General features: G+C 44.0%; 1 protein-coding gene across 16 annotated transcripts in view; it reads right to left on the reverse strand.

Annotated features, from left to right (window-relative positions):
* LOC106585259 (ankyrin-1) overlaps nt 1-20,445 on the reverse strand; it is a 178,871-nt gene that overhangs the window by 31,114 nt on the left and 127,312 nt on the right. For 13 of the 16 annotated variants that reach the window (XR_006761722.1, XM_014171275.2, XM_014171281.2 and 10 more), the window contains 27 exons: nt 18,656-18,754; nt 17,829-18,014; nt 17,598-17,696; nt 17,389-17,487; nt 17,166-17,264; nt 16,835-17,032; nt 16,299-16,397; nt 16,090-16,188; nt 15,863-15,961; nt 15,428-15,625; nt 15,217-15,315; nt 14,984-15,082; nt 14,704-14,901; nt 14,494-14,592; nt 13,655-13,753; nt 13,407-13,505; nt 13,191-13,283; nt 12,908-12,980; nt 12,604-12,624; nt 8,699-8,795; nt 8,424-8,502; nt 8,151-8,266; nt 3,995-4,219; nt 3,686-3,840; nt 3,322-3,533; nt 1,725-1,929; nt 1,248-1,344 (listed from right to left, as the gene is read on the reverse strand). Coding sequence is in view for 15 of the 16 variants with exons in the window: in XM_014171275.2 (XP_014026750.1) it covers nt 1,248-1,344; nt 1,725-1,929; nt 3,322-3,533; nt 3,686-3,840; nt 3,995-4,219; nt 8,151-8,266; nt 8,424-8,502; nt 8,699-8,795; nt 12,604-12,624; nt 12,908-12,980; nt 13,191-13,283; nt 13,407-13,505; nt 13,655-13,753; nt 14,494-14,592; nt 14,704-14,901; nt 14,984-15,082; nt 15,217-15,315; nt 15,428-15,625; nt 15,863-15,961; nt 16,090-16,188; nt 16,299-16,397; nt 16,835-17,032; nt 17,166-17,264; nt 17,389-17,487; nt 17,598-17,696; nt 17,829-18,014; nt 18,656-18,754 (3,341 nt within the window). In the remaining variant the exon portion in view is untranslated. The remainder of the gene's footprint in view (nt 1-1,247; nt 1,345-1,724; nt 1,930-3,321; nt 3,534-3,685; nt 3,841-3,994; nt 4,220-8,150; nt 8,267-8,423; nt 8,503-8,698; nt 8,796-12,603; nt 12,625-12,907; nt 12,981-13,190; nt 13,284-13,406; nt 13,506-13,654; nt 13,754-14,493; nt 14,593-14,703; nt 14,902-14,983; nt 15,083-15,216; nt 15,316-15,427; nt 15,626-15,862; nt 15,962-16,089; nt 16,189-16,298; nt 16,398-16,834; nt 17,033-17,165; nt 17,265-17,388; nt 17,488-17,597; nt 17,697-17,828; nt 18,015-18,655; nt 18,755-20,445) is intronic. The other 3 variants (XM_014171276.2, XM_014171271.2, XM_014171272.2) reach the window with 2 other exon arrangements.

Genomic DNA, 20,445 nt, shown 5'->3' on the forward strand with positions numbered 1-20,445 from the left:
TGTTCGATTGAACGTTAGAATGGGCGAAACATGTGACCTAAGTGATTTTGAGCATGGTATGATCGTCGATGCCAGGCACACCAGATCCAGTATCTCAGAAATGACTGCCCTCCTGGTGTTTTCACGCTCGACAGTGTCTAGTGTTTACTGAGAATGGTGCGACAAACAAAAATAACATCCAGATAGCGGCAGTCCTGTGGGTGAAACCAGCTTGTTGGTGAGAGGTTGAAGGAGAATGGCAAGAATCATGGAAGCTAACAGGCGAGCCACAAACAGAGAAATAACGGCGCAGTACAACAGTGCAGAACGGCATCTCGGAACTCACAACTCGTCGATCCTTATCACGGATGGGCTATTGCAGCAGACGACCACACCAGGTTCCACTCCTATCAGCTAAAAACAAGAAGAAGCAGCTCGTGGGCACTGGACAACTGAGGAATAGAAGAACATCGCCTGGAACATGACAGCGAGTTCAGTTTACTTGAGTGGCCTGGTCAGTCCCCAGAAATCAACCTAATAGAACATCTTTGGGATGAGATGGAACGGCCTGTTCGCTACATGAATGTACCGCTGTCCAATCTGATGCAACTGCCTGATGCCATCGCCTCAGCATGGTCCAACAACCCTGTAGAACGTTTCAGACACCTTGTGGAATGCCCCAATGAATTCAGGCTGTTCTGGTGGCAAAGGGGAGTCTGACCCGGTACTAGATGGATGTAGCTAATAAACTGGCATGTGAGTGTATGTTTCCACACTATGAGGTTGGAATAATACTGTGAAATTGTGAAAATGATGATAATGCCCTTTTAGTGTAAGAGCTGTTAGAATTTTTTTTTTAAATTCTGCCTGTTTTGGTGGGATGGAGTTTTGGGCTACTTGGTGACATCACCAGGTGATACATTAGTTAATAGACCAATTAGAAAGAGAGTTCCAAACCTCTCTGCCAATAACAGCTAGTTTTCAGTTTTCCCCTACCCACTCAGACCACTCCCAGACAGTCCTAGCTAAATTCTGTCTTGAGAAATTGCTATTTGCTAAGAAGCTATCTTTGTGTCTTTTTGACCATTTTAATTGAAAACAAGCACAATAAGGTGCTTCATTGTTACCGAGAACAAACGGCTGCATTTGACTGCTCTCCAGTGACAGAAAGAGCTGGATTGTGAGATTTAGATTGTGAGGTTTAGGATGTGAACTTGAATGTCGAATGAACATGAATGCTAATGAGTGAGTTGCTGCTGTATACTTACCGTGCTGACACATTGGTTGTGAAGTTGGCACAGTCTTTGCTATATATGAGCTTGGTGGTGCCTGTGATGTCCTCCCACTGGGCTGGGGCTGTGCCACCTGGGGAGAAGGAAGAGACATCAGTTACACCAAGATATAAGGATGAGGAGAAAAAGGTATATTAAACATGCAAGGAGATTTTACTTCACCATATCACTCTGACACCCATTGTTATGGTGCAGAGAATCAACAGTTACTGTATGTAGCAATGACATTGCATATTCTCTGGCTTGCAGACCTACATAAATCTGGATTTTCCCATCTCACAGCTGAGAGACTTTGAATCACTATGTTCAATGAATTTCCTTCAGTCTATGAGGTGATCATGCGGTCCAACTCATAGTTTACTCTAAGTAGAGGGAAACTATTAAACTATTCCACTGTGCCATTAGTCCACTGTAAGGCCTCAGTCAGGTTTGCGTGTGAAAGTGTTGGCGTACCGATGACACTGCAGAGAAGGCGCAGGCTGGTGGTGTCCCCCTCTCCAGAGTCCCGGGGGCTCTCTCTCCAGGAGGGGGGCAGGGGGATGCACAGGCCGATGGGCCGGTGGAACTTGCGTCGCCGTGGCTCCACAGTCACCACAGGGCTGAAGGTTGCCTGGTTACCCAGCAGCTTGGCAACCAGCTCGTCTGGGACTGGTTGGGCCTGAGGTTGGAGGGGAGAGGACGTGTGGAGGGAGAGACAACGATGTGGTGGAAGAGTGTGGAGAAGAAAGAGAGGAAGGCACAGAGAGAAAGAGGGAAAGAAATTGACACAAAGGTAGACAGACAGATAGCAATGTAGAGCGAAAGAGTACGAGAAAAGAAGACAGTTAGAGATAATAGGATGTATGTGATGATGTAACAGATGACAATGTACAGGTAAATAAAGAAAATGGGAGAAATGAAGGATGAAGAGAAAGAGAGAGAAGTCTATGGTCAACAAAATGCTATTTGAATCTACACCAAAACATACAAACAATTTGAAAAGACACATTGCGTTTCTTTTTTGTTGTCAGTGTTTATTGTAAAAATGTGAAACAAATATTAACATTTATAAATCTATATTCACAAAAACCTTTAGACATGAATGCAAACAGATTTGAAAGTAAAAGACGTTGTTTAACCCAGTCAGAGTATAGAATACATCTCACAATTCCAGTATTCATGCACAGATTCCCTCGTTCACTTGCTTCACTTGATGAATATTAAATGATATATGAAATAAAATAAATGGTCTCCCTCGCTACACATTCAAGTTAACTGTCCCACTTTGTACAGCCTTTGAGAAGGTTAGTGTATCTGCTAGAGTAAAAGCATCACCGGGTTATGAGGCTATAAGGTTCTACATTCACAGCTCTACAGGCTGCAGGTAACACAGCGGATGCACCAAAGCTGCAGGGGAGATGGAAGGTCCATGGATGGTGGACATGCGCCGAATACAACAAGTGTAGACCTTACCGTGAAATGCATCCTGTGCCATGTTCACTGTAACATATTTCTCTCTAAAAATGAGGCTACTATGTAGGCCAATATGGAGGTTTATCCATGGCAAGGGCTAAAACCCCTCAACACACAGGTATGAAACCAAATTCAAACCACTCTCCACTCTGATCATAGCAGGCATGCTGCTAAAGAACGCTCACTTTCAACAACGTCACTCTGCATTGTCTAACCATGACTGTAGTTATAGAATGTAACCACAGTAGTGAATGATGCATTAAGGTTTAGGACACTGGCATGCTCATTTGCAAACATTGGTGACTCGAAGATGCACTTTGAAAACAGCCTCATAAAGTTTGAAGGTTAAAATGTCCATAGTCAAGTGACTGTACTATGTGTATGTACATAGTAAATCTCAGTGTTTGTGTTTAGTACACAGGAAAAAAACACAAATATGCAAATGTTCAACCTCTTGGCAAGGCAAAAATTATTTTAAAGGTGCTGATCAAATTCAAACCAAATCCACATAGCATGCATATAGCATTCTTGGTGATACAGGCAGGCACTAACGATACTGTCTTCCTCCTCCTTCTTCCTCCTCATCCTCCCACCTCACCTGCAGGCCTAAACGGACTCGCTTGGTGACCGCTGTCTCAGGGAACGAAGCCTGGACCAAAGGTACCAGTTTACTGGTCAGCTGACCCCCCTCTGGGCCAATCAGATCGCTCTCCTGCTGGACACGTGACACCACAGCAAAGTAGAGGGGGAAGTCAGTGGAGATGATTCGTCGGATACGCTTCTTCCCAAGCTCCTCCTGGCTCTCCAGCTCTAAAGGAATAAACAGGCAGACCATAGCGGTCAATGAGAGTGGGTAGTACTCTTACAGTACTGATAAGAAAGCAATGGTGAACACCAAACAGCCTATTATCAGTGACTGTAATCAGGTCTGACTGAGTTAGTAGAACTTCTCATTTTACTACCTTCATCCATCCCATTGAGGATGGTCTCCAGCACATCGTCTCCATAACGATTGCGGTGTTCCTTCCAGACAGAGCCGTTCTCACTCCTCAGCACCACCAGCTCCCGGTCCCCTCGACCCAGAGCAGCAAAGTGAGGGATCTCCACGATCACAGGCCTGAAAGACACAGAAAGTCACAGAGACAATAAGCTCATAATGTAATTAGTGGATACCCTCACCGAATGGTGAACACAATTTTAGAATTAGATTTTTTTTCCTGATCTCAAAATGTCCTCCCTTCAATACTCTACAGTGTAGGTTTAGTCCTCACCCTAAGAACTGCATGCTGGCTGGGCCCAGTGATATGATACGGCTGGCCAGGCCCTCTCCCTCCACCAGGGGGGGAGGAGTGGTGAGTTTCTGGGGCTTGACCAGACGACAGGTGATCCGTGTGGGGGCGGCACAGGTCCGTGGAGGGATGATGACACGCAGGCCGTTATGTCTGCTGCCTCGCATCGAGCCGCCCCGAGCATCCACCATGAAACTCACCAGGAACCTGACAAAAGACAAGCGTCCCCACATCATTAGACAGCCTACCAATGTTTCTATTTCCGCTCTTGGATAGGGTTGCAAAGGGAGGGTGTATTACTGGAAACTTTCTACATTTACCAGTAAATTACCAGAATTTTGGTAGATTTCAAGGATTTTATGTAATCTATCATAAGACATCTAGTGGCCCTTTTGGGTACTTCATATTATCGTAGGTGTCTGTAATTATCTCAGGTCCTCTGTGTGGCCTTATCACATGTAAAATATATTAAATAATTAAACAAGATGATAAAAAATACACAGTACCAGTCAAAAGTTTGGACACACCTACTCATTCAAGGGTTGTTCTTTATTTTTACTTTGTTCTACATTGTAAAATAATAGTGAAGACATCAAAACTATGAAATAACACATATGGAATCATGTAGTAACCAAAAAAGGGTTAAACAAATCAAAATATAGTTTAGATTTTAGATTCTTCAAAGTAGCCACCCTTTGCCTTGATGACACCTTTGCATACTCTTGGCATTCTCTCAACCAGCTTCAATGCTTTTCCAACAGTCTTGAAGGAGTTCCCACATATGCTGAGCACTTGTGGGCTGCTTTTCCTTCACTCTACGGTCCGACTCATCCCAAACCATCTCAATTGGGTTGAGGTCAGGTGATTGTGGAGGCCAGGCCATCTGATGCAGCACTCTATTACTCTCCTTCTTGGTCAAGTAGCCCTTACACAGCCTGGAGGTGTGTTGGATCATTATCCTGTTGAAAAACAAATGGTTTTGTTGGAACCAAAAATAAAACATTTGGACTCATCAGACCAAAGGACAGATTTCCACCGGTCTAATGTCCATTGCTCGTGTTTCTTGGCCCAAGCAAGTCTCTTCTTCTTATTGGTGTCCTTTCGTAGTGGTTTCTTTGCAGCAATTCGACCAGGAAGGCCTGATTCATGCAGTCTCCTCTGAACAGTTGATGTTGAGATGTGTCTGTTACTTGAACTCTGTGAAGCATTTATTTGGGCTGCAATTTCTGTGGTTGGTAACTGTAATGAACTTATCCTCTGCAGCAGAGGTAACTCTGGGTCTTCCTTCCTGTGGCGGTCCTCATGAGAGCCAGTTTCATCATAGCGCTTGATGGTTTTTGCAACTGCACTTGAAGAAACTTTCAAAGTTCTTGACATTTTCAGGATTGATTGACCTTCATGACTTAAAGTAATGATGGATTGTCATTTCTCTTTACTTATTTGAGCTGTTCTTGCCATGATATGGACTTGGTATTTTACCAAATAGGGCTATCTTCTGTATACCACCCCTACCTTGTCACAACACGACTGATTGGTTCAAACGCATTAAGATGGTAAGAAATTCCACAAATTAACTTTTAACAAGGCACACCTGTTAATTTAAATGCATTCCAGGTGACTACCTCATGAAGCTGGTTGAGAGAATGCCAAGCATGTGCAAAACTGTCATCAAGGCAAAGGGTGGCTACTTTGAAGAATCTCAAATATAAAATATATTTTGATTTGTTTAACATTTTTTGGGGTTATTTCATGATTCCATATGTGTGATTTCATAGTTTTGATGTCTTCATTATTATTCTAAAATGTAGAAAATAGTCAAAATAAAGAACAACACTTGAATGAGTAGGTGTGTCCAAACTTTTGACTTGTAATGTATATACTGTTTATACAATGACAAACCTGTAAAACATTATCCTAAATATATACCATCAACTTAGTGAATACCATTGTTTAATATGGGGGTTAGTATGAAATATTGATTTCTATATATTTTTTTACACTTTTATTTATTTTACTTTGTCAATATGTATTTTTTTGCAATGTTTTGGCGTCAAACTGGTGGCAGTTGTGAAAAAAGTCAATAGTTGAACGAGTCCTTTTTCTCCCCAAATTCGTGATATCCAATTGCGATCTTGTCCAAATGGGCTCGGGAGAGGGGAAGGTCGAGTCATGCGTCCTCCGAAACATGACTCGCCAAACCGCACTTCTTAACACCCGCCCGCTTAACCTGGAACCCAGCTGCACCATTGTGCTGGAGCAAACACCATTCAACTGACGACCGAAGTCTAGACCACAATGAGACAAGTAAAGCCCCACCGGCCAAACCCTCCCCTAACCCCGACGACGCTGGGCCAATTGTGCGTCGCCCTATGGGACTCCCAGTCACGGCGGGTTGTGACAGCCTGGGATCGAATCCGGGTGTGTAGTGACGCCTCAATCACTGTGATGCACTCGGGAGGCCTGATTAGATACTTTTATCATTAAATAGGCTATTTCCTCTTGAACCATTTGGTCTATCTACTAGAAAATCATGGACAATATGGACACCGATATAAAAAATGAAGGTCAAACTATGCTCTATAGATGTTCATACTAGCAACACGCTATCTGTTCTTAAGCAATTGCTTGCTACGGTTATGGTTAGGGATAGGTTTAGAATAAGGGTCAGGGTAAGAGCAAAGGTCAGGGTAGGGTAAGGGTTAAGTTTAGGGTTAGGATAAGGTTTGGGATAGGGTGAGTTGAAATTACTAATAGTCTGTAGAGCATCTACTGATGGACTATCCAAATAAAGTGTTACCAAAGGTATACCATATGAATACATTGTTTTACGTTATTCAAGTACACAAAAGTATGTGGACACCCATTCAAAGTAGTAGATTTGGCTATTTAAGCCACACGAGTTCCTGACAGGTGTATAAAATCGAGCACACAGTCATGCAATCTACATAGACAAACATTGGCAGTAATATGGCCTTACTGAAGAGCTCAGTGACTTTCAACGTGGCACTGTCATAGAATGCCACCTTTCCAACAAGTCAGTTCTTCAAATGTATGCCCTGCTAAAACTGCCCCGGTCAACTGTAAGTGCTGTTGTTGCGAAGTGGAAACGTCTAGGAGCAACAACGGCTCAGCCGCAAAGCGGTAGGCCACACAAGCTCACAGAACTGCTGTAAAAATTGCATGTAAAAATGGTCTGTCCTCGGTTGCAACACTCACTACCAAGTTCCAAATTGCCTCTAGAAGTAACGCCATCACAATAACTGTTCGACGGGAGCTTCATGAAATGGGTTTCAAGCCTAAGATCATTGGACTCTGGAGCAGTGGAAACGCATTCTCTGGAACGATGAATCACGCTTCACCATCTGGCCGTCCGACGGATAAATCTGGGTTTGGCAGATACCAGGAGAACACTACCTGCCTGAATGCATAGTGATCACTGTAAAGTTTTGTGGAGGAGGAATGATGGTCTGGGGCTGTTTTTCATGGTTCAGGCTATGCTCCTTAGTTCCAGTGAAGGGAAATCTTAATGCTATAGCATACAATGACATTCTAGATGATTCTGTGCTTTCAACTTTGTGGCAACAGTTTGGGGAAGGTCCTTTCCTGTTTCAGCATGACAATGCCCCTGTGCCTAAAGTGAGGTCCATACAGAAATGATTTGTCGAGATCGGTGTGGTAGAACTTGGTTGGCCTGCACAGAGCCCTGACCTCAACCCCATTGAACATCTTTGGAATGAATTGGAATGCCGACTGCGAGCCAGGCCTAATCACCCAACATCACTTCCCGCAGCAATGTTCCAACATCTAGTGGAAAGCCTTCCCAGAAGAGTGGAGGCTGTTATAGCAGCAAAAGAGGGACCAACTCCATATTAATGCCCAATATTTTGGAATGAGATGTTCGACGAGTAGGTGTCCACATACTTTTGGTCATGTAGTGTATAAATTCCTAAAGTTACGATAGTTTGCCATAGATTTTCTGTTAATTACCAAAATGACTGAAGATTCCGATAACTTTAGTAAATTACTCATAGCTTTTCAACCCTACTCTTGGATATTGTTTATGGACAACATAAGGCATTTGTCAGTGTAGGGCTACAGGCAGGGGAGGACGGACACACACATTGCTGTGTGTACTGACCCTGTGTGTATGGGGCTGGCCACAGGACTGACGTTGTCAGAGGTCTCTGTAGCTGGACTGCTGGGGATCAGGGAGTCGTCATCATAATCTTTTTGTAATGGCATTGGAGTGTGTACCTAAAAGACAGACAGGAGAATGGCTCATTGTAGCATTTTGCATGTTTACTTTTCTACTCACTCTCCACAGGTTTAGATACACACATGTTCAGTAATGATATAGCAACTATAATGACACTCCCTTGTTAGGACAGAACATAAACCGTCTGTTGTGTACCTGCTCCATGTCATGCTCCTTCAGGATGACCGTCTCTGGGGATACACAAGGGATCCTGGGAATGGCAGGCGAGTAGTTACTATTGGAGAGAAGAGCAGAACACAGTGAATAAAGGGAATATTCTTATTCCACTCCACACATCCCAATACTGCTCTAATCAAACCATTCCCTGTTCTTTACCATTGCGTACCCCCCATCAGCCCCCTCTAACCCCCTCCATCTACCCCATCCCCTACCCCAGCCAACCCTACACAGTGCCCAGCCCTCTCTCGTACTCCATAGATTTCTTGGGTGACAGGAAATCGTCATCATGGTCCTTCAAGTCATCCATCTTCATGTACCTGGCTCCTTCCGTCCCCAAAAGCTCCTCCCCTTCAGACAACAACAGCAGGGCCAGAGAGAGAGAGAGAGAACAGACAGTGGTCAGAGGAGTGACAGAGCGAGAGAGAGAGCAGTGGTCAGAGGAGTGACAGAAAGAGAGAACAGTGGTCAGAGGAGTGACAGAGTGAGAGAGAGAACAGTGGTCAGAGGAGTGACAGAGTGAGAGAGAGAACAGTGGTCAGAGGAGTGACAGAGTGAGAGAGATCAAAAAGAAATCTGCAGCATGTGAGTCAGGGTCAGAAAACATAGAATGAATGAGTATAGTAAGTATAACCTAGGATTTATATCAGGGATGGGCAACTGGTGTCCCACGCCCCCCCCTTTTTGTAGGCCTGTAGATCAATTTCCAAAAACGAAAAGAAATAAAAACTTACAATTGAGAGATAGGATAGTGGAATACACAAGGTGCAGTTTTGAAATGTGGTTGTGCATCAGCAGTCACTGACAGTCACTCAATCAGTCCGTGTCAGCATTTTTCTTTTAGATTCGTATATGAGTATAGCCAGCAATCTAAACTTGTAGTAATCATGGTCGAATTACCAACCGGGGGGGGACCCCATTGATTTTGTTAGTCACTCTCACTCAAATCATATTAAAAACTGCAAACATTTCTCTCCACCCTATAGAAAATTAGTAGAATTGCATGAAATTTGTAATAAAATTGCTAAATATTCTCTCCGCCCCATGGCAAAATGTGTAAAATTGCAGCAAACTTGCTTTAAAACTACAACAAAAGGCTCTGACTGCCCCTCATGATGTTTTGTGGCCCCCACCTCATCAAAGTTGCCCATCCCTGGTTTATATAGTAGTTAGGATGGTGAGTTGAAGGGTTAATGACTACACTTGTCACGCCCTGACCATAGAGAGCCTTTTATTCTCTATGTTGGTTATGTCGGGGTGTGACTAGGGTGGGTAATCTAGGTTGTTCTATTTCTATGTTGGCCTGGTATGGTTCCCAATGAGAGGCAGCTGTTTATCGTTGTCTCTGATTGGGGATCATATTTAGGTAGCCATTTCCCCACTGTGTTTTGTGGGATCTTGTTTTGTTTTTGTGTAGTTGCCTGTGAGCACTCCTGAACGTCACGTTTCGTTTGTTCTTTATTGTTTTGTTTGTGCTGAAGTTTCACTTTATAATAAAGATGTGGAACGCTACGTACGCTGCGCCTTGGTCCAGCTCTTACGACGACCGTGACAACACTCCACACACTGTGCACGTGTTAATGCTTGTCAATGGGAAGAGATTTAGTGAAGCCACGATCACAGAGACTCAAAGGCAGATGGAGCGAAAGGACACGGAGAAAGATAGAAAACAGATGGGGGTTCTTGCACTATGTTCAATATTCATGTAAAATGTGATCTGTTGAAATACTTTTCATCCATAAACTATTTCCAGTAGTTGAATATTTGGAGCACAGCATACAGTATTGGGTATTTACAGTAAAATATCCCAGACTTTCCTAACATCTGGACTGTTCCAATGGCCCAACACGAACTGAGTCTAAAACAGGACAATGTCACAACAGCCATGTCCATGTCCATTGGGACAGTCATGTCCACATCAACATGGACCCAAACTGGCTGGATTTAAAGGTTGAGTTTTTTTTCTCTCCCTCTGGGAGTCCCGGCTGAGGGACATTCTTGTATAAAAAAAAAAACACAGAGTACATAAAAATACATACAGTATGTACTTCACAACACACAATAGATTGGCATGGCGGATACACAAAAGCACTCATGACTCAAAACCATCTATTTTCACTTTATTATGTTCTCTTATCTGTGTTCCTCTACCCATTTAAGTTTCTTCCAGGAATTGGCAGGTTATAGTTACTTACCCCCTCAAATCCTGAGCTAACTGGAGAGAAGTCACCAGCGCCAAAAACAATTGTTCCGTTAATGCATGTGCTTGTGTCTGTATCAGCACGGGAGGTGTTAGGGTTGTTTTCAGTGAGTGTTTGAGTGGGTGCCTGGATGTGGTCCGGAGCCAAATCAATGGTGAGGGCGTATTAACCAGTGAGTCTGTATGTTTCCACAGGTTTAAAATGAGTCAACTCACCTCCTCTTCTGTGTTGCCACACCTTTAATGAGTGGGTATGTGTCAGATGTTGTAAAAATCAGAAGTGTAAAGTATGTGTATGTGAGAGGAATATGCCTTTATGTTCCATAATTTGAGTAAGTGATCTGTGTCTTTAAGACAGCAAATAAGCTACTTTCTAATTTTAGACCAATGGTGACAATCTGTCAGTTAAATTATCAGGGAGCTAAAAATATAAGGGTGTGACTTCCTCTGACATCATAGTCAAGGTGTTGTAACATTTACATTTTGACCTTTACTGGTTGATAAGACACCCGTAGGACTGTTTTTGTCGCACCATTACTTTGTTCTCATTGCCTCACAGTATATAGACACTACCGCAAACACACACAGCACACACACACACACGTCTTTAAACACTACAGAAACAGACTATACAAATGACAGCGGATGTAGTGGATCACAATGGAGGAACATTGATAAACACATCACAACAACAAGACAGCAACAGCCAGATAACACCATCAACACCGTGGAATGTTGATACAGTACAGTAACATCTTAATGTTGATACAGTACAGTAACATCTTAATGTTGATACAGTACAGTAACATATTAATGTTGATACAGTACAGTAACATCTTGGATGTTGATACAGTACAGTAACATCTTAATGTTGATACAGTACAGTAACATCTTAATGTTGATTCAGTACAGTAACATCTTAATGTTGATACAGTACAGTAACATCTTAATGTTGATTCAGTACAGTAACATATTAATGTTGATACAGTACAGTAACATCTTAATGTTGATACAGTACAGTAACATCTTGGATGTTGATACAGTACAGTAACATCTTAATGTTGATACAGTACAGTAACATATTAATGTTGATTCAGTACAGTAACATCTTAATGTTGATACAGTACAGTAACATATTAATGTTGATTCAGTACAGTAACATCTTGGATGTTGATACAGTACAGTAACATATTAATGTTGATACAGTACAGTAACATCTTAATGTTGATACAGTACAGTAACATATTAATGTTGATTCAGTACAGTATCATCTTAATGTTGATACAGTACAGTAACATATTAATGTTGATTCAGTACAGTAACACCTTGGATGTTGATAAAGTACAGTAACATCTTAATGTTGATAGAGTACAGTAACATCTTGGATGTTGATACAGTACAGTAACATATTAATGTTGATACAGTACAGTAACATATTAATGTTGATACAGTACAGTAACATCTTGGATGTTGATACAGTACAGTAGCTTTCGCACATTTTTTAACCAGATAATTAAATGTTCACCTAGATTAAAAAATCGTAGTGAATGGTTTGATACACTTAATGGGTTAGTGTACAACCTCCACTACAGGGCTTTTCTCGTACAGTACAGTAGGCTGTGCTGTTTCACCCAGTAGGCTGGTGAGGACAGCCACCCCCAGCCCCCAGCCCCCAGCCGCAGTGACATGGAGAGAGATAGAATACATCTGATCTTGGGTGTTAGTGACTGATAGTCAGGTCTATGTTATTGGAGGGATAAAGAAAGGTTATAGACATGGAGCCATGAAATGGATGCACCACAGTGGGCATCAGGAGAGAGAGAAAGTCGCAAAAGGACCAGGCGGAAAAGAGGTGGAGAGAAAGAGAGGCAGAGAGAGACGTCACAAGCTTGAAATGGAGCCACACTCTAAGATGACCTATGAGCACCGCACAGAGAAGAGAGAAGGAGACAGTCATACCTATAGTTAGCTGTGCAATTCCTAAAAAACAATCAAAAGAGGCATATTTTAGGAGGCTGTGCACAGTTACAAATCATTTATAATAAGTCTATTCAAAGTGTTCAGATTTTCTTTTTATAGAATGGACTGGCAACTAATTGTGTCATAAAATATAACGAGGTATTTGTATAGCTATAATCTCACTATTAATAAGAAATGAAAGTTCAATACATCTTCTATCTGGCCAAAAGGAGGAGAAAGTGTGTTCAGGACTGAATCTGTTTTCTTGTGTTCTGTCTGTAATGTATTGTTAAGTTTTGTGTACCTTCATCCTCTGATACGTCCAATATCTCATCCACTGTTTCTGGGAAACTCATACGATGTTTCTCTGTGGTGGTCTGAGGGAGAGAATGGGAGAAGAGAGAGAAGAGAGACGGGTTAAAAACTGAATAAAGAGCAGCATAGAAGGATTACAAACTACTCAAAAATGTATATAATGTCTGCATCGGGAGGGATATAAAAAGCATTAGTGGAAGATATTTGACAACACCAAAAAGTACTTCTACACAGACTCAGATGATCAACAGTAGTACTTATTTACTTCTCACCATGGAAACCGTCTCCTCGGTAACCAGTTTGAGAACGTCGATTACAGAGATGTACCCCAACCGCTTGGCGATGGACAGGGCCGACGTACCGTTCTAACAGAGAGAGAGAGAGAGGAGATAGACTGAGAGAGAGTCGTTGAACAGATGATGGAGTGTTGGAGGAGGATGATGGATGAGGTGGAGGACTGAAAGGGAGTGAAAGGCAGTGGTGCGTACAGTAGCGACCTCGTTCGGCTGGGCTCCATGTTTGAGCAGTAAGGTGACGATGTCTGTGTGGCCCTGTTGGGCTGCCTGGTGCAGGGCAGTGTAACCAACCTGAGGGACAGAGACACAATCATTAACATACTGACCAGACACAATGAAAATAATCACATCACATAGCCAGTTCATATTACTGTGCTTTACGGTTAACAATGCATTTGGGGTAAGTGTAGTTCCATTGGCGTCCAGAGGGAGGTGCTCACCTTAGTCTTGCTGTTGACATTGGCCTGCTGCTGCAGGAGGAACTTCACCATCTTTACATTGCCATAGTGACAGGCAACATGGAGAGGGGTGTATCCCATCTGAAACGGAGACATGATGTGGGACAGAAACACAGAGTAGGACCCCATCAGTATCAAATACAACCAGCACACACTAACAACTGGATAGCTAACTAAACACGAGGTCACATGATTACAAATTCAACACATACACACTACACAATATCTATAGTGTGTGTCCCCTTTACCCTACAAGCTCTGCGTTTGATACACTGAGTCTTCGGGTAATGTTGTCTAGTGAACCACGGACGCCCCTGCCCTGAGGGTAGTTAGGTGATGTTTATTATTATTATTATTATTATTATTATTATTGATGTTGGTATCGTAACCCTGAGCCAGGAGAAGCAGTCAGTGGCTATTTATACCAAGGAGAGGAAAGGTCACGTCTCAGACACTCTATCTGCCATGGAGCCCCCATCGTTCATCATGTAGCTCTGTTACTGGTACCATACTGACCTTGCATTAACATTCCCTGAATTTAAGATTAGCTTCCGATAACAAACTGTAACAGTGTGTAAGTCATGATGAGGTCGGGGTGTGTACTTCATACCAACTCTCTACAACCTGGCACAAAGGAGGAGTTTTCATGTGTGATGGAATGCAATTATCTACTGCAATATCCTATCATCTACTGAGATGCTTTAACAATGAAAAGTGTTTACAGAGTCCTGATGTACAGTATATGTCGCTGGGAGCTATTGATCAACGATACTGTTGTATCCCTCGCCTTGTCCCAGAGGTCAACAGGAGTGTGGTCTTACCCGTGTGGCAGCATACACTGACGCCCCCTGCTTCGCCAGGATATCAGCGATGCCCACGTGGCCTTCCTGTGCCACCAGGTGGAGAGGAGTCAGTCCACTCTGAGGGGAGAGGAGCCAGGGGCAAAGATAAGCCATCTTGTTATAGCAGAACGAACAGCGCTCACCCAAATCATCCTAACTCCTTCCATGTATCAGTCCCTGAGGCCTCACCTTGTTCCCCAGGTTGACGTTGGCCTGTTTGGAGATGAGCAGGGCGACCATGTCAGGCCGGCCCTCCTGAGCGGCCAGGTGGAGGGGCGTGACCCCCTGGAGGGACTCGGCATTGGCCGAGGCACCGTACTGCAGCAGGCTGCTAGCAACCTCCACCTGGTTCTGCTTCGATGCTATGTGGAGAGGGGTGTAGCCATTCTAAAACAGAGAACCAAAGGGATATTAGTGTATAGTACAATTATATTTGTGTGAGTGTGTGTGTGTTTGTCTGGTCTCTCACCCGAGCTGCACTGTGTGGGGAGCCTCCCTTGCTGACCAGCAGGTTAACCACGTCCAAGTTGTCATGATGGACAGCCACATGGAGAGAAGTCAGACCATTCTGAAGGTAAAGGAGACACACACATATAATCCACCATAATTTTATTCAAGCATCCTTCAATCTCAAAATACCTTTTGGCCATTCCCTCCACACACCCCTGTTCTTCCCTCCTCCCTGTGTTCTACAACCCTTACCTTGCCAGCAGCGTTAGGGTTGCCCCCTCTCTCCAGCAGCAGCTCTGCCACGTCCACTTTGCCATATTTCGAAGCCACATGGAGAGGAGTGAAGCCTTTCTGCAGAGACATCCCAGATAGAGATATAGAGACATCGGGGAGAGCACACAGGCCCACATTGAGAAACACCCAGAGAGATTAGAGTGTGTGGGCATCGGACAACAGACTGTACCTTGGTCATCTTGGTCTGCTGGGCCTCCATGTCCAGTAAGATGCGTGTGGTCTGAGCGTGTCCCTCGCGGGCAGCGATGTGGAGGGGTGTGTGTCCGGACGTGGTGGTGGAGTTGGGGTTGGCCTTGTGCTCCAGCAGCAGCTTAACCAGCTCCTTGTGGCCCATCCGACACGCACAGTGGAGTGGTGTCTGGTCATCCTGGACAGGGTGGGGTGGAGGACAGGAGAGAGGGAGGAGAGGTACAGACATATGGTGTTGGGAGTCATGTGGGGAACGAGCAAGCGCACTGAATGTTGTTCTGATTGTGTGTGTGTGTGTGTGTGTGTGTGTGTGTGTGTGTGTGTGTGTGTGTGTGTGTGTGTGTGTGTGTGTGTGTGTGTGTGTGTGTGTGTGTGTGTGTGTGTGTGTGTGTGTGTGTGTGTGTGTAGTCATTACCTTGGCCTTGGCGTCTACTGGCGCTGCATTGGTCAGTAAGAACTCTGCCACCTCATAGTGTCCTGCTCTACATGCCATGTGGAGAGGAGTCTCCACTTTCTGCTCACACACAATCAGACAAACACAAATGTGAATAGTGTAAGTCCATAACACAAAAGCATTGTGAAAAGGGGCCAGAGGAGCCAGTTCAGTCAGTGATGAGGTGGATGGATGGGGAGGGGACTCACCACATTGGAAGCACTGGGAGAAGCTCCCTTCTGTACCAGGATGGTGACGATTTTGCGGTGGCCCATGAACGAGGCCACATGTAAAGGGGTCAGGCCAGACTGGGGAGATAAAAAACAGACAATAAAACAATCATCCCTCTCTCCTTGGCAGAATCTTATCTTTCCCTAGCATACATTCCATCTCTTTCTCTCGCCCCAATCTCTCTCACCTCCGTCACAGCCTCTAGGGAAGCAGAGTGTTTCAGCAAGAGGTCCATCACACGCATGTGGTTCTTCTTACAGGCGATGTGAAGCGGAGTGAAACCATTCTGAGGACACAACAGCTGCGTCACTAAGGCACACCACCTCAACACAGCTGCACACTGAAGGTGTGTGTGTGTGTGTGTGTGTATGTATGTGTGTGTGTGTAATGAATACATAGTACTGTATATACAGTTGAAGTCGGAAGTTTACTTACACTTAGGTTGGAGTCATTAAAACTCATTTTTTAACCACTCCACAAATTTCTTGTTAACAAAATATAGTTTTGGCAAGTTGGTTAGGACACTTTGTGCATGACACAAGTCATTTTTCCAACAATTGTTTACAGACAAATTATTTCACTTATAATTCACTGTATCACAATTCCAGTGGGTCAGAAGTTTACATTCACTAAGTTGACTGTGGCTTTAAACAGCTTGGAAAATTCCAGCCTAAGTGTATGTAAACTTCTGACTTCAACTGTATGTATGATTGTAGTACTGACCAGTGCACGAGAGTTGGGTTTGGCTCCCTTGTCCAGCAGCACTTTGGCCATGCGGTGGTGCCCACAGTGGGCCGCAACATGCAGGGGGGTCAGGTGGTCCAGTGTGATGTCATCAATTGCAGCATTGTACTGCATTAGTTGCCTCACACAGTCCATGTGGTCCCCCTGTGCTGACATGTGGATGGGAGAAAGGCCGTTCTGTAGGAGAGTGGGGGGGAGAGAGAGAAGGAGAGAGGGATGATGCAATCCATTACTTATTGTGTTGTGTGCATGCAGCATTTGAGCACAACTGTCCAGGGATCAGGACTTGGTGGGTTAGCGTTAGGTGTACCTTGGTCTTGGCCTGGATGGGAGCCCCTTGGTCTAACAGGATCTCAATGATCCTCACGTGTCCATTCCTGGCTGCACAGTGCAGTGGAGTCAACTCATCCTGGAGCGAGAGAGCGAGAGAGGACAGTTAACCACTGGTCTAGGGCGATATAGTATCATTTGTGTAACAGGACAGGGCTTGACACTAGAGACTAGAGAGAGACATAGTGGATACAGTACAGTACCTTGGTCTTGGCATCAATCTGTGCCCCTCGGTCCAGCAGGAGTCGTACCATGATCACATTCCCCCTCCTGGATGCGATGTGCAAAGGTGTGATGCCATTCTAGAGAGAATTACAGAGGAGAAAAGCAGTAAGACAAGAAAGAGACCCGTTGAGGGACTGGTAACAATACTATGTGTCAGTGATGCTAGGGCAGAGGGGAACAGACATACCTTAGGGGTGAAGTTGACATTGGCTCCTCTGTTGAGCAACAGTTGTGCGACGCTCAGGTTCTCGTAGTGTGCAGCGATATGAAGTGGTGTGAAGCCTGTCTGTAGGGACACAGGAGACCAGAGCTCTTATACTAAAGGCCTTGATGTGTTCTAATTTGACAAGTATCGTCTCCTCCACTCGCTCTGGGACACAGTAAACTATTTGAAGACAAACACACGGTGAGTACCTACCTTGCTCAGGACGTCTGCGTTGGGGTCGTTCTGTAGAAGCACAGCAGCTGTGCGCGTGTCGTCGTTCCGTGCTGCTATGTGCAGCGCGGGGAGGCGAACTTTGCCCTTGGTGCCGTAATTGATGAGCAGGGCCACAACGTTCTCATGTCCCTGCTGAAGAGCCACGGCGAGAGGGGTAAAGCCATCCTGACAGAGGAGAGAGGAGCGGAGACAGAGGCGAAGAAAGGTTTAGTGACCCAGAGAGACGGGAAAGGGAAGGACAGTGAGAGTCAAAAGGATTGATATGCGATAGAGGGAATAGTACAGGAGGTGTGTTGTAAAGTTTGAAAATGAATAATTTCCTGCTTATACCTTCCTGATTCTGGGAATGTTCCAACTTGGATTCCTGAAAAACCTGGGAATTTGGTGAGTGTTTTTATTTTTTTTTGCAACTTTTTTAAAAATAAACTTTTACCCCTTTTTCTCCCCAATTGGTAGTTACAGTCTTGTCCCATCGCTGCAACTCCCCTACCGAGGCGAGGCGAAGGTCGAGAGCCATTCGTCCTCCAAAACACAGTACACTTCAGCTTGCAGGCGCCCGGCCCGCCACAAGGAGTCACTAGAAAACGATGGAACAAGGAAATCCTGGCCGGCCAAACCCTCCCCTAACCTTGAGCCATTTGTGCAACGCCTCATGGGTCTCCCGGTCACGGCCAGCTGTGACACAGCCTGGGATCTAACCTGGGGCTGTAGTGACGCCTCAAGCACTGTGATGTAGTACCTTAGACCCCTGCGCCACTCGGGAGGCCCTGCATTGTGCAACCCTGAATCTGCTGATTGGCTGTTACCTCAGTAGGAATGCTTTGATTGGCCCCGTTCTCCAAAAGGAACTTCACAACTTCTAGATGATTCTCTTGTGCGGCCATGTAGAGCGGAGTGAAGCCCTTCTGTTACAGACAGACACACACATGGACACATACACACAGGGAGGAGCACAACGCAACAGCAACACACACACACACACACACACACACACACACACACACACACACACACACACACACACACACACAGAGGAAGCACAAGCACACAGAAAGACAAGAAGGCAGACAGATATTAACAGAGTTGCATTTAGCTAATACACTCTTAGAAAAGAGGGTTCCAAAAGGGTTCTTCGGCTGTCTCCATAGGAGAACCCTTTTTGGTTCCAGGTAGAAATCTTTTGGGTTCTACCTGGAACCAAAAGGGTTCTACGTGGAACCAAAAAGGGTTCTGCAAAGGGTTTTCCTATGGGGAACCCTTTTAGGTTAGAGAAAGCACCTTTTTTCTAAGAGTGTACGATGGCCTGACATCATGTTTCAATCGGGAGTTGGGCCAAATGCAGGAGTTTATGCACACCCAAAAATGTTAGTAGAGGTGCTGACTAACGGAATAGTAAACTGAAACTGTGTAAAAATAAAGAAAGTTATGCACTATAAATGCTCCCAACAAATTCATGAGCATATATACAGTAGACTGTGCGACTTTCTTTCTTTATTTTTACTCAATCAGGGTTGGGGTCAATTCTGAATTTTATTGAAAATAGCTCTCTTTAATTAGGGATCCTAGCGCCGAAGGTGCAGGAACCCTATTGCTTTTGTTAGTGTTCTTCTTTGTGCATTTTTCCTTTTGGTCAATATCTCAACAACACATGGGTAAAACGCTGTAGAATTTGGCAGGATGGTAGAACCCATCATGCGTACCTATGATGCACTCATTGGCCCCTAGGTAATGTAGCACTACAGTTAATTAAAAACCATGCACACATCCAAAACACATTCAAAACATTTGCCCAAACTATCAAATCCAACTCGTACAGGTGATTGACAACATGTCCCTGAAGATATGTACGTAGTTTAGTGTTGATATCTTAAAATAACATGGAAAACACAGGTCATTTAACTTTGACCAAAAAGTGCTAATGTAATGCTAATGCTAAAATGATTTAACATTTCTTCTTCACATGAACCACAACTCAGATTCACTGAATATTTGATATGTAGAATCTCCAAACTAGTCCCTAGCTAAATTGCTAAGGAAAATGTGTTGTGGATAAAGATGGCCTTTACTGAGGCACTACTGTGCACTGAAGGCTATAACTATTGAACCGTAGGACTTAAGGGAATGGAATTTGGTAAACATGAAGTTGGAAGGGACAGTAGTCTATGGCAGTAACATAGTAGCATGTATTAGACATACCTCATCACGTATTAGAGGTAGAATCGTGCAATTTGGAAAACGTGCAATTGGTAAACATGCTTAAAGGTATGGCCTTTGCCCATTTCATTGCCAGAGTGCCCGACGAGTGACCAAGAGCTGCTATTTCTATTACTCGGACCCTGTTAATGCTGCTCTCAATGCTGCTCACAGCAATACTTGAATTTGAATTGGGCACATCCCACAGGAAGCAAAAATTGCATTGAATTTGAAATCAATTAAGTACAATTAAAGGAAATTCAATGAAATTCAAATAGCTACAATTCACTATACAAATATTTATTTTGACATCATGTATGGTACAGTGCTATACTATGTATAACATAATGAAAAAATACATTTTTAAGTTTAAGTTTTAAATAATTACAGTGGTATGGAAATA

Source organism: Salmo salar, chromosome ssa24, assembly GCF_905237065.1.
Source record: "Salmo salar chromosome ssa24, Ssal_v3.1, whole genome shotgun sequence".
NCBI lineage: Eukaryota > Metazoa > Chordata > Actinopteri > Salmoniformes > Salmonidae > Salmo > Salmo salar.